Here is a 12,710-nt window from a genome sequence, read left to right on the forward strand (position 1 = left end):
TACACTTCCCTAAAATATAATTACAGATCCCCAGCAACACATACACACACACACACACACACGCGCGCGCGCGCAAACAGACTAACACTTTGTCTCACTCACACCATCCAGCTTGGTAAATATATACAGAGCAAACACTTCTAAAGTGGAGAGCGAAGAAGTTTCAAAAAGGGAGATGAAGGATAGAGACAGGTGGCGAAAACCTTTCCTATCATGGTCACTTCATCGTGCATGCCCCTCTTTCCAGCTAAGCTGTGATGTTGAAAAGGATTCCAGCTGGAAGGGGAGGAAAAATCCAGTGGTACTAGGACAAAGAGGAGGAGGCAATGATGGGAATAGCAGTTGCTGCTGGAAAAGTTCTACCTTCCTCCCAGCCTGCTCATTGCCTTATAGTCCCACCTGTAGGCCCGTCTTTGCAGAAATGCACACAGCACCACTTCCATTCGTTATAACAAGCCCACCATCCCATATACAGACATTTCTTACAGCACCCACTGGGCCCCTCAAGCTTTCAGACAAACAGGCAACGGTGTATGCACCCATAGTGCCTTCCCCACCCCTGAGCGCCGTAAGTCATGCCAGATCACTCACTTGACCTTCCTGCTGTCACTCTTGCCCATCGAACCCTGTCGCAATGAACTGAGTGTGCTGGAGTGCTTGCGCTTCCTAGGTCGCCCCGGTCCCCGTCGAGCTGGACTCCGGGAACTCTCCTCTCGCCTACAGGTAACAACCATATTAAACACAGAACAAAAGGGCAGGAATGGCCCTGCTCCCATATGGTGAGGGTTTCTCTGGATGTGGGCACCAGCCTAGTTTATAGGGCAGGGAAGATCTTTGACCAAGGGGATCGTCTGCTGGTTTGGCCTCAGATGCTTCAGTAAACAGACCAACCTGTAGATTCGAAGTTACTTCACCCCTTTACCATTCACCTCATTCTGGGTGCCATTTTGCTTTACCCACATTCCTTCTGGCAAGTAGGTCAGGTGCTTATCTCAGAAACCTGTTGTGAAAAACTGAAGAAGCCAGACACTCACTCATGGTCATGCCGCCTCTGCAGTTTGGCCAATTCCCGCTGTTTCTCTTTGTAGCGTCGCTGCAGTTCTGCTAGGCGCATGCGCATCTCCACTTCCTGCGTATCCAAATTCTCAATAGCTGCTTTCAGAGGGCAAACCTGTGGGGAGAGAGGAAAGGCCATCTTAGCTGCAGAGGAAAGCAAGAGGTGACAGGGCATATCATGTTTTATCTGTGCTTTCACTTCTGGTAGTTATATGCCGTGAGAACAATCTGCACTCTTGAGCTGAGGAAGTAGATTTAGAAGGCCAATTGGTTCTACTTATGTGCTTGTAGTATGACCTTTAAGGGACAGCTCCAGTGATCTTCACTCATGTTCAAGTGGGAGCCATTTTGGCCACCCAACACCTTCAACTACTAAGAAATGTAATTAAGATAAATTCATTTGAGGGGATTTCTGGAATTCAAAATAAAATTATAACAAGGATACTTCCTGTTGTAAATTCATCTTTTCTTCTTCCCCTTTTTCTTCCTATTGTTGATTAACTTTTGATAATGATTTGATTTATCCGCTTGCTGCACACGTGAACATACAGAGATCTTCAGAGACTTCCCATTCTCTTAATGGACATTCTTTTCATTTAGGAACTCAAGCAGAAGCAGCAAATTAAGCCCACAAAATACTGCTGAACTGTATTCAGTTCTCAGAGTACCCAATCAGAAGCCTGACATTCCAGCCTCCATACACTCCAGCCAGCCAGCCAGCCAGCCAGCCAGCCAGCCAGCCAGCCAGCCAGCCAGCCAGCCAGCCAGCCAGCCAGCCAGCCATCCTTCCCTATAAATACGATGATCAAAATTGGAGAGATTGACACTGCAAAGGCTATCCTGCAAAGTCCATTAAGGCAAGCCTTAATGATTTTCCCCCATTCAAACGAACAAACAAACAAGAGTGGGAATAAAAAGTAAGCCACAGTGCTTCAAAATCTTCTACACGCTCAGGTTTTGCTTGCAGAGTACAACAATCTACTGTCTGATTCTGTTGTCTTATCCAGAGGTATTCAGAGCAAGCCATGATTTTGTCAGAATGATGAAATGTCACACCACAAGCTCCACTCCTTGCATGTGACTGCAGTGCATGCACAAAAGGTGAGAGATTTGCACTGTGACTTCATGATGAATGTTTCACCATTTGCTCCCCTTGCCATCCCACCCAAAAATGAGTCTTAAGGGACAAAAGAGAAGCCCTCAAATATCAACAATTTACCAGTGAAGTAGTAAATTTACCTGTGGAAGTTAGATCCTTCATCAAATGACATGACTGAATATATTTGTGACCTACAGTAGCAGACAGCGTGTGCCTCAGAAATACACCACAAAACTATGTCAGGCTACAAAAGTGGAATGCTAGCAGGTAACCTTTCACTCCACCAGCTTCACCATTCATCTTGAATTCAAGAAACTTACAGGCTTGGTCTTAGGGGTCCAGATGTATTTCCGTCGGGAGACTCGCATGCGAGGGCGCAGATTCACACATGGTGCGGTGTCTGCCAGACTGAGAAGGTCAGGTGGGCTGCTTTCGAAGCCAGCAGCTTCAACAAGGGCCCAGGCAGCAGCAAGGGTAGCTAGACTTTGCAAATTGAAGGCTGCCAAGTCTTCATCCAGCACTGTGAAAAACAAAAAAAGATACAGGTGGAGAAAGTGAGTTCTCATCCACAGAACAGGTTATTAATAAGTTGTTAGCTTACATTTCCCACCTAGGGATTTCAGTTTTATCACATAAAAGGACCCAGTCACATTCAGAGTTTCCAGGCCTGAATGTGCTTCCTCCCACATCTGCCTTCTTAGGGTGCTCCTAGATACCTCCTCTATCTATCGTAAGGTGTTACTCAGTTATGGCCCCTTTTGCAACTTAGCAGATCTTTGCACAGGAAGGAAAAAGATAGAAGTAGCAAAGGGAAAACTGAGGAGGGCTGCAAACGAAAGGCCCTGTAAAGAGGACTCTCAAAATATTTCAACTGCATGATAAATGCTTCATCTTGTAACATCTCTGAATTCATATGCAACCCCTGGTGACTGGGTGAAGGTATGTGTCTTGGACTTCTGTGTATATTCGGTGGTATCTCACAGTTTAGCCCAGTGTTTCTCAACCTCAGCAACTTTAAGATGTGTGGACTTCAACTCCCAGAATTCCCCAGCCTGCAAGTCTGGCTGAGAATTCTAGAAGTCCACACGTCTTAAAGTTGCTAAGGTTGAGAAACACTGGCTTAGCCTATCTCTTGGAAAGGCCATCTCTTTCTTCTTCTCAGACACACCAAGCTGCTTTCCCCCCTCTACTATGAAGGGCTGAGAGAGTGCCATGACATAGAAAAGGTTGGCTTGTAAGCTATGGTCATTAGATGAACAGCAAGCTCTTCACAGACCATGGCTTAAAACCATCAAGCCCCCATTTGTATTTATTTGAGGCATGCATCAGAAATTCTTTCAGGCAGAGGCAGGTTGTTAGGATGCCACATGCCTCAGCAGGAGGCCTGAGAAGGCCATTTGTGCCCAGGGGCAGCAAGCAGAAGCTAGCATTAGCAGAATTTAAGGAAAGAGGGGCCTCATGAGATAGCATCAAAAGTAAGAGTTTTCTGGAAGGAGGGGAATGGCTGCTCAGATGGGGAGAGTTAAAAGGGCAGAATAGCTACCTGCCTCTGCATGAAGATACGCAAATGGAAAAAGGGTAACCATGGACATAGATTTTTAAAAAAATGTATGCATATAGTAAGTATGCATATGTGGGTGTATCTCTTTAAAGACTTGTACACTCATACACTTCTCCCTCATGGGTTGTTGCTCTTTGTATACAAATGTATCTGCCTGTGAAAGTACCTGCACACACGTATGAGAAGGCACATAGGGGAGTCCTTGTATGCGGTTTCCGTTCCACTGTGGGCAAGAACGGTTCTGGTGTGTGAGCAATAACCGTTGGTGTACAGATGAAAAGCACAGACGTCGCTTAGCCACAGGGGGTGATAACCATCTGCATATGTGGGTTGGTGTAAACCTCGCCACTGGGGAGGCAGGAAGTAGGAGGCTTGAAACAGCAGCAGAAAGGTGTACGGACTAAAAAGGAGGACTTTCACTATTCACATGTTATTGGCTTATGATTATTATTAGCATTAGCATGACCATTATTATGCATAAGCAGGGAACGTGAAATACTTCTCTAGAGCTAAGACATTCTGAAAACAGGAGACATCAAAATAAAATCACGCTGATAACAGACCAGTCGAACATGTTGTTCCCCAGGTTTCTAAGTGTTCAAGGCCTCATAGTAATAGGCCAGTCTAGGATGCTTATAATAAGCAAGACCCTTCCCCAAATGATTCACAATTCAGAATCCGGCAGGGAAAATACCCTGCCCCTATTGCTTTCTACACACAGTATACAGCAATGGACTCCAAGGTTCTTGCTTTCTAAGCTTTTAAAATTAAGAGGGATGTTGTTTCTGCCCCATCTGCAGGGTCTAAGCAAGTGCAACAATTCTACCAACTGATTCCTGATTTCATCTGGTTGTTGGGCAATCCTCCAAATTCAGCCTCTAAGTGGGAATTTACTCAATTCTCCAGTGCTAGGTTTAAGTAACCTGATGGACAATTCTCTCCTTGCTAGTGAAAACTTTGAAAGGTGCACACACTGTCTATTGATTTGTGGGACTTTCAAAGCCTGGGCATTCAAAAGATTCCATACTGCTTTAACATGGTATATCTAAACCAATGACCTACGTGAGTGTGTGTGCCATGTTTGTTTACATACACTAATTCACAGCTTCCAATTATTCGTAATACCAGAGAATATGCAGTTGGTAAATGCTGGCCTGTAACATCAGCTGGGCCCAAAAGTCAGAGTGGGATAACAGAGTATCAGCGTAGAGGGTTCTAAGGAAGAATACAGTCCCTCTGCAGAAAGAACCAGGGAGCACCGAAGAGGCAGTAGCTCCTGTCCGAATAGCTCACTTCATTTCCCAACCAATTTGGGCCATGGGCATTATGAGGACAGATATGACACCATCTTTGGTCTATTTTCCCAAAGAGGAAGAGGAAATTCCTTTCTAACCAGTTGTGTACCTGAGGGCAATCTGCGATGATCAGATGTCTAATGAGGGATCTGGAAGCTATAGTTGTAGTAGCAAATATTCTCCATCAATGATGGATTGGACTAGGTGACCTTCTGGAGACTTCCAGTGAGGACTCATGGTGAACCAGGGAGGGCACTGCAGCGGAGACTGGCAGCCAGGCGACAAACTCTGGCTGACAAAGTCTCTCCGGAAAAAGGAGAGGTTGTGAGATTGCCACATGTACTCTGGACAGGTGCTCCTCATGAGTAGACTGCAGGAACCAAGGTTTTTGTGGTCAACTTATGAGTAGAGAGGCTGGGAGTCGAGGGATTTCAAGCAAGCTCACAGCTGTAACATAGCCTATATGGACACAAAGTTTGCCGAGCCTCATTTCTTAATTGCTTTTGGAATGGCTGAGAATTAATTACTTTTCAGCTATTAGGAACCTTTGGATCAACAAGTTTTATAGCATTCACAGGGTGAGTATCCTTCAATTCTTAGCAAAATAAGTTTTAAATATAAATTTAAGGATTTAAAATATCTTTCTTTCTTTCTTTCTTTCTTCAGAATAAACAGCAAAAGGACGGTTAGAATGTTGATTTTGGAGAGTTACAGACTTATGGGTCTAGATGGTTTTGAAATAAGGTTTTGAAATTAATTATAAGAATCCTTCCCAAGGGAAAATGCTATTATTTTGAATTCTAAAAAAAAAAAAAGCCATAATAAGATGGGAATTTGAAGGTTGGACACTAGAAGGAACCAGAAGGAACTAAAGATTATAATTAAAGGAGAAGAACACTTAAATTTGACTTACTAATATAGAATGCAGCAAAATACTTCAATACTGGATGTATGGAAGGATATTTGTGAACAATGGATCCAGAAGTTAATCTTAAGAATGTCTGTCATTATAGACTGTGTTTAAAGAGGCTATGGAAAAGAAACAAGTTTTACTGGACAAGACTGGGACTGATTTGAAGGTGGATTTAAAAATGACAGGCTACAAGAATGATATGGAAAAAGATGCTACACTGGATATACAAATGGAACCAGCTGATGTCTTAATAATTAAGAGGGATTTACAAATAATAAACCAGAAGAGTGACTTGGATAACTTTCCTATATTGGATTTATAAAAGAGACCTATTAAAATTTTGAAGGATTCTGTGAGAAGGGACAAAGAAAAAATGAAAAGAAAACAAGTTCTGCGACAGTATTTGACGGAATTAAAGGTCAAGATTGTTAAAAGTAAAAGGAAGGAATATAAAGTTAGTTTAGTTGATCAAGGTTAAAATAGATACGTTATCTCTGGTAACCCTTAATGGACTTATGCTGACATCAAGACTGAAATGATGAGGTTTTATGGATTTGTTTATAGATAAGGGATGAGATATTGGAAGAAAAGATGATTCATATTTTAAGAGAAGGTGATAAGTCATTTCTTTATATATTTCTTTTCTTTTTCTTTACCATATTATTTTTTTTCTTTCTTTCCTGCACTGTTCTATTTTGTTTTACTCTTTTTTTCTTTAGTTTGTATTAGTTTGTATTTTTTAATTGTAATGTTTAATAAAATTATTATTAAAAAAAGGACTAGGTGACCTTTTGGATCCCTTCCAACTCTACAACTCTGGATGGGGCTAGTTGAGTAGCACCCTGCGGGAAGGGAGAATGATACACCACGCATGTGAATCTGGCATTTGATTACTAGCTGTTCCATCCAACACTGAAAAGCTGATGGAAGGAAACAGGGGAGTAGGCCCTAGCATGTATACAAAATCATCTATTATATATCCCAAGAGGACAATCTTGGGACATCTTTTTCCAAGGTCTGGGAAAAGATTCTAGAACTTCTGGTCCCAGTCCCTAGACAATCCTCACAACATGAACAAATGTTCAAATTCCAATTCATTACCATGTCTTCATACAGTATTCCTTTATCAATTCCCTGCTGGCCAGTCAGGAGGCAGTATTAGGGTATGGGAAAAGGGAGCTTCTCATTCTTTTGTTGACATTTGATATCTGGCCCTGCCTTTGCCTCAGATGGAAGATGCAATCTTTTGAGAGGCTGCCCTCATGAGCTGAAGAAACAAGCAGCCTTGAGGTATCAATAAAAACAGGTGCCAAGAAGTGAATGCTGATTTTTCCATTTCCCTGTTCCTTGCTCTCAGGTGGAGGGAAGACAGGATAACCCGTTGTTTCCTTACCTGAATCACAGTGCCGCTGACAGAGTTCCAGTTCAGCCAGCTCACTGAGCAGGGCAATGCCAGGAATCCCTGAGCTGCATGGAGAGGACAAGGGAAGGGAAACTGCAGAAGATGAGGATTTCAGGTCTGGGAGTTCACCCAGGTCGATGCTGGCAGCAATAAGGGCATCCAGGCCACATGGTGCTACCTTTACATCAGTATGTGTTGATTGGTCATCTGGTAAGACAGCAATGCTCTCAACTTCCTGACAGACAATTTCTAATGTTGCAGTAGGACTTTTTTCCATAGTCATCACTTCTGGGGAAGGTCCTAGTATGGCAGCATCTGACCTAGGCTCCTCCTGATGTTCTTTTTGGGTAGAATCCAAGTCATCTGAGCTATCCCTGACCAGCAGGGAGCAACTTGGAGTATCCTTAATCATCTCTGTGGAGCTTGGTCTCTGGGGATGGACAAGTAGATGTGGAGGGTGAGCATGGGTGGGTTCCACTTCAGAGTCCCCAGTCCCACTGGGTGGGCTAGCTTCTGCCTCGCAGTGTGGCTCCTGCTCTGGTGGAAAGGTGCGTGACTCTTCAGGCTCAGCTGCTGTAGAAACAGTTTGCATAGTGTCAGGATCAGCTGGGTCCCGGGGAAATGGTGATGCATAGCCCAGACCAGCCACAGGGTAGGAATAACCAGGGGGAAGATCTACAAAGAGAAGAAGGGGTCCAGAATAAAGCATGACAGGAGAATAGACCACACAGCTGATTATCTCTCCAATCCATAACAAATATCAGTCTCCAATACAGAGGCAGCTATGAGCAATACCACCCGACACAACATTCATCTTTCTCTATGGGCTGCATGACTACTTCTAAAAATTCTGTTTGTACTAAATTACTCAAATTCACACAATGCATTCTGCCTATTTTTGCAGAACTGTCTCAAAAAGAAGGAAAGAAAGGAAGGGAAAGGGAAAAGAAAGCTGAGATTGAGGGAGGCTGAATTTGAGGAAGGAAAATCCAAAAACAGGGACCAAAAGATGCCGAGGTCCTGATCCTGAATAATGGAAATACTACACAAGTCCCTCTGATTTCTGAGCCTACAACATATACAGGCAGCCTACTGCATCCTACTCTCACCCCAACTGCTGCTGCTCAGGATCAGCTGTTGGGGGGGGGGGTTAAAGTGCACTGCTACTTCCTTATGCCCAGCAGGGGCAGGGAAGCATGTGCAAAGATCCCTGTTCCTCTGCTAGTAATTGTTAGTAGGTAGAGGGTACTTGGGTCCCCTTTGAAAGTTAACATAGTCCTCCAGTCCCCAAAAGTTCCCTGTTTCGGCCACACTCATCAAACTTCTCTTTGTAACCACAAGATTTTGTATTTGCCCTATTTTGAACAACCTGGAACAATGCAGGGCTATAAAAAATTATTGATCCCTGGAGCCATGCCTTATACATTCCAGAACACTTACTAGCAAGTAACCAACCTTTTCTTCAGTGTGCTGTTATTGAATTTAAACTGAATTTAAAAATTTAAACAGAAATATACCAAATATTTGCTAGACCCTTATTATGGTTGGTTGCACAGTCAGCCAGATGTTTAGATTGGATGTGGCATTTTTGTTCACCTATCGAGTTGTTGTTGTTGTTGTTATTTTATTGGCCACCCAATTCCAGTGGACTCTGGGTGGTGTACAAAACTAGAGAAAACATAAAAACAGCCAAATACATTAAATCAAACAGACAGCCCAGACTAAAATAATCTAACAGATAGCAAAACCAACAAAACGGGCTATTTCTCATCCCAGTTCTCAGCCTGCCATGAATGAATCTCTACCTGGTTCCAGTGATTTAGGATAATCCTGGGCTGGCCGCCCTTCAGGCTGCTTGTCCTCAGCTTCAGGACCCGTAGAGTTCTGTGAGGGCACTGGACTTACAGCAGGGGAGCGTGGCACCACAGCAGGGCAGACAGGTAAAGTGCAGGGGCCAGGGCATTTGGGTGGGTGGCAGCATGAAGAGAGCTTGACTGAGCAGGCAGCTGCCGGGGACAGGCCCTTTGGGGGAGCATTTAAGGCAACTGCTTTGTGAGATGGTTTGAGTGGTTTTTCAGGACCTGGCAAGTCCAGCTCAGGAGGAGGCTCTTCGGGCTTCCGCTGTAAGTAGGTGAGGGAAGAGGAAGAGATGGATGGTCAATAAGGGCATCAGTCCCCTATAAATAATGTCACAGGTGGCAATAAGCTCAATAATCGTCCTATTAGGATGCATGTCTTAAGACTTCCATGTGGTTCCAACAACCTATAACCTAAGGGACTGACTCATGGTCACTGAGTATGTCACTGTGTCCCCTTTCACTCTCTTTTCTCAATATGCCTCACCCAACACCACATCTGATATTGTAGCCAATGTGCAATCCTATCCTTAGGCTGGCTCAGTGGTCTCTTGGAGACTGTATCCCTCCAGAGTCAAAACAGGAAGAACAATATTAGTGAGCAAAACAGGGGGTCAGACACATTTGGGATGAAGGCTAGCTGATGTCTGCTACTCTACTATCTTGGACTGTGCATGCAGGGGCTGGGACTGGGCTTATATGGTAGGTAAGCAGAATTCTGCCTTAAGAGCATTCAAGTTTTGCAACAAAAAACTTATGCAAATTCAATAAATAATGATCATTTTCTCCTTCGTATTTTTAAACTGCTGCTAGTCAGTATGAAGACCTACATGGAGAGCAGAAACCCAGTTCTCGGACCTGGCAATTTTAACCAACCAGTGCTCTAGCTTTCAAGACCTCTTCAGACATACCCCATTGTTTTTCAAGAATATCTTTTTGGGCACTGAATGAACCAAATATAAAATTGGATCAAAGGGTCAACACAACACAGCATACATTATTTCATACTTGTTTAAAGTCTCAGCACAAGGTTTTGAAAATGAGACTTTGGAAAGTGAGATTTTGGTTTCCATCATCGCCACCTCACAACTAGAAACAGGATGCTGACTAGTGTAGATCTCTAGCCAGTGTCACTTCCTTTGAGACGAACTCAGGAGGTGATTTTGTCATTCAGGATCTGGCCAAGCAGTATAGTTTGGAGTTTAGATGGGGTTTTTCATCATGTCCAATTGGCTGGAAGGTAATTTCTCTATGTATTCATTGTCTCTTGAACATATACTGTAGATGTTTTGTAAATGGCTAAGTTATCTAAAACAATCACCATCCTGCAATAAATCAATGTGTTCTTGCATCATCCTGTGATCTGGACCTCATGGAATGATCTATATTAAAGGAGTTGTATGGTGGTCTGAACTATCTTGAAAAGAACAAGATTAGATCACAGTTTGTTTATTATTCTAATTCAATTTATATGGCCACCCATTGACAAATAGCTCTGGGCAGCAAACAAGAAATTAATATCAGCAATACAAATATCAATAAAATCCAAAATGCATTACAGCTGGGGCAGCACGAATGTATTGACATCCACAACCTCCTAAAAATGGGCTCTCTTAACTTCCTAGTCCAATGTCCTGGGAAAAAGCCAGGTTTTGGATACCTTAAGGGAGATTGTCAGTCTAATTCCTACACTTTGATTATCCAGATGCTCATAAAGGTTGAGGCTCTTTGCTGATTTTCCAGCTTGCCAGTTAAGAGAGGTAACCAAGAGGTGACTTCAGTAATGCCCTCTTTTCACACGCCTACCTGGCTGTGAGTGTGCCGCTGCACTTCCAATGCCTGTGCTGCACGCTGCTGCTGTTGCTGCTGCTGCAAGGCAAAGAGTTCTTGCTGACGCAGGAACTGAGAGCGGGAGTAGACAGGGAGTTGTCCTGTGTGCTGCAGGTGAGAGCCAGGCCCCCGGCTAGGATACATGGATGGCCAGATCGATGCCTGATCCATCACCTCAGCTGCAGAGAGACAGGAGAGTTAATCAGTGGAGTAAACAAAGCCAAGAGCCAAGAGCCACACCTCTTGCCTCTTCTTACAGGAGAAGGACCTTTACTCTCTACCCAGGGAATGTGCCACAGCTAATTCTCTCTGGCTTCCACTTACCCAGTGTGTGGGGGGCTCCATGGGCTGGAGGCTCAGAGGGCAGGATAACTAGCTGGGCAGGGGGCTCCTGTGATAGAGGGAAGACGGGTTGCATGGCACTGGGCATAGAAGCTGGGAAACCAGGTGGCAGGTTTTGATGCAGAGCAGGATGCCCGATGCCTGGAACATGTTAGGAAAGAAAACATTTTTGTTGAGATGAGACAAAGCCCAATGTACTCCAATTATGGGCACAGCAGCACCATATCCTCCAGGGGAAGGATAGTTTTACAGGGACAAGTTTTTGCTTGTTCATGTTTCTCATCTAACTTCTCGTCACAGGTTGAGTGTGGATTCACCACATGGAACATAGATAACATATTGTTAATAGATTTTAGCATCAATTTTGGATTTAGTTTTAATTTGTGTTTTTAACTTTCAATATTGTTTTTATTTTTACAAGGGTGTTAATTGCTTTGAGTACTCACCAGAATAGAAAGCCAAGGTATCAAGCAAATAAATTGGTGGTGTGTGTATGTTAGAAATCAAGAATAGTGTTGCTACCTCCACCTGTCTCTCCCCTGCAGTCGGTTTAGATCCTGGCAGGAGAATGTCCCTCCCTCCCCCCCTCTTCTTTTCCTGCCTTTCATTCTGCCCCTCAAGATGGCCTATATAGCAATCCTTTCTCCTATTTTTGTTCACAACATCCACCCTGTCAGGCAGGTTGTGCAGTGAAGAAATGACAGGCTGTAAGACACCCAGGAAGCTTCCAAAGCTGAGAGTGAACTAGAATCAGTCTCCCCAGTCCTAGTTTAACACCTTAACTAATTCACCACACCAGGTTTAATCACTGGACAGAGATGAATACAAGAATCCAGAGGGCTCATTCTGGAGTTTTTCTTTGTATGTTATAAAATTCTACATAGGAAATAATTTATGTCTATGCAGGTTCTTGCTGCACATTCATGGGATTGGATATATTATGCAGATTAATTTCCACATAGGCCTCCAGTAATATGTGAAACAGCCCAGAGTATTAGTCAGTCTGAATAGCAAAGTTTGCCCTTGACCCCAATAGTAGCTAAATTTAGAAGTTAAGGTAAGTTCCGATCTCTTATAATCACCCATGCAAACAGAGCATGTGAAAATGGCAGCCTCAGAGCTTCTTCTTTGTGGTTCCAATGCTCCATTCCAACCACACTAATAAATTTTGGGTGTGCGATTGGCCAAAATCAGTGGCATGGATTTTCCCATTACAAGACACGTGGAAACTTAGTGTAAGGTCTAAAACAGATATAACAGTAAAAGCAACAATACCTCCCACCTTCATAAAACTGGGAAATATTGGAAAATTCCAGCCCTTCCCATGTGTATTGCTTGCTCTGTACGTGAACTCTG

General features: G+C 43.5%; 1 protein-coding gene across 6 annotated transcripts in view; it reads right to left on the reverse strand.

Moving 5' to 3' along the window:
• The window catches only part of BAHCC1 (BAH domain and coiled-coil containing 1), a 125,423-nt gene that overhangs the window by 24,685 nt on the left and 88,028 nt on the right, over positions 1-12,710 (reverse strand). For 4 of the 6 annotated variants that reach the window (XM_063293395.1, XM_063293396.1, XM_063293394.1 and 1 more), the window contains 7 exons: positions 11,337-11,495; positions 10,989-11,191; positions 9,132-9,447; positions 7,318-8,001; positions 2,476-2,675; positions 1,035-1,171; positions 592-717 (listed from right to left, as the gene is read on the reverse strand). In XM_063293395.1, coding sequence (XP_063149465.1) covers positions 592-717; positions 1,035-1,171; positions 2,476-2,675; positions 7,318-8,001; positions 9,132-9,447; positions 10,989-11,191; positions 11,337-11,495 — 1,825 coding nt within the window. The remainder of the gene's footprint in view (positions 1-591; positions 718-1,034; positions 1,172-2,475; positions 2,676-7,317; positions 8,002-9,131; positions 9,448-10,988; positions 11,192-11,336; positions 11,496-12,710) is intronic. The other 2 variants (XM_063293398.1, XM_063293399.1) reach the window with 2 other exon arrangements.

The sequence above is a fragment of the Candoia aspera genome, chromosome 2 (genome assembly GCF_035149785.1).
Source record: "Candoia aspera isolate rCanAsp1 chromosome 2, rCanAsp1.hap2, whole genome shotgun sequence".
Lineage (NCBI taxonomy): Eukaryota > Metazoa > Chordata > Lepidosauria > Squamata > Boidae > Candoia > Candoia aspera.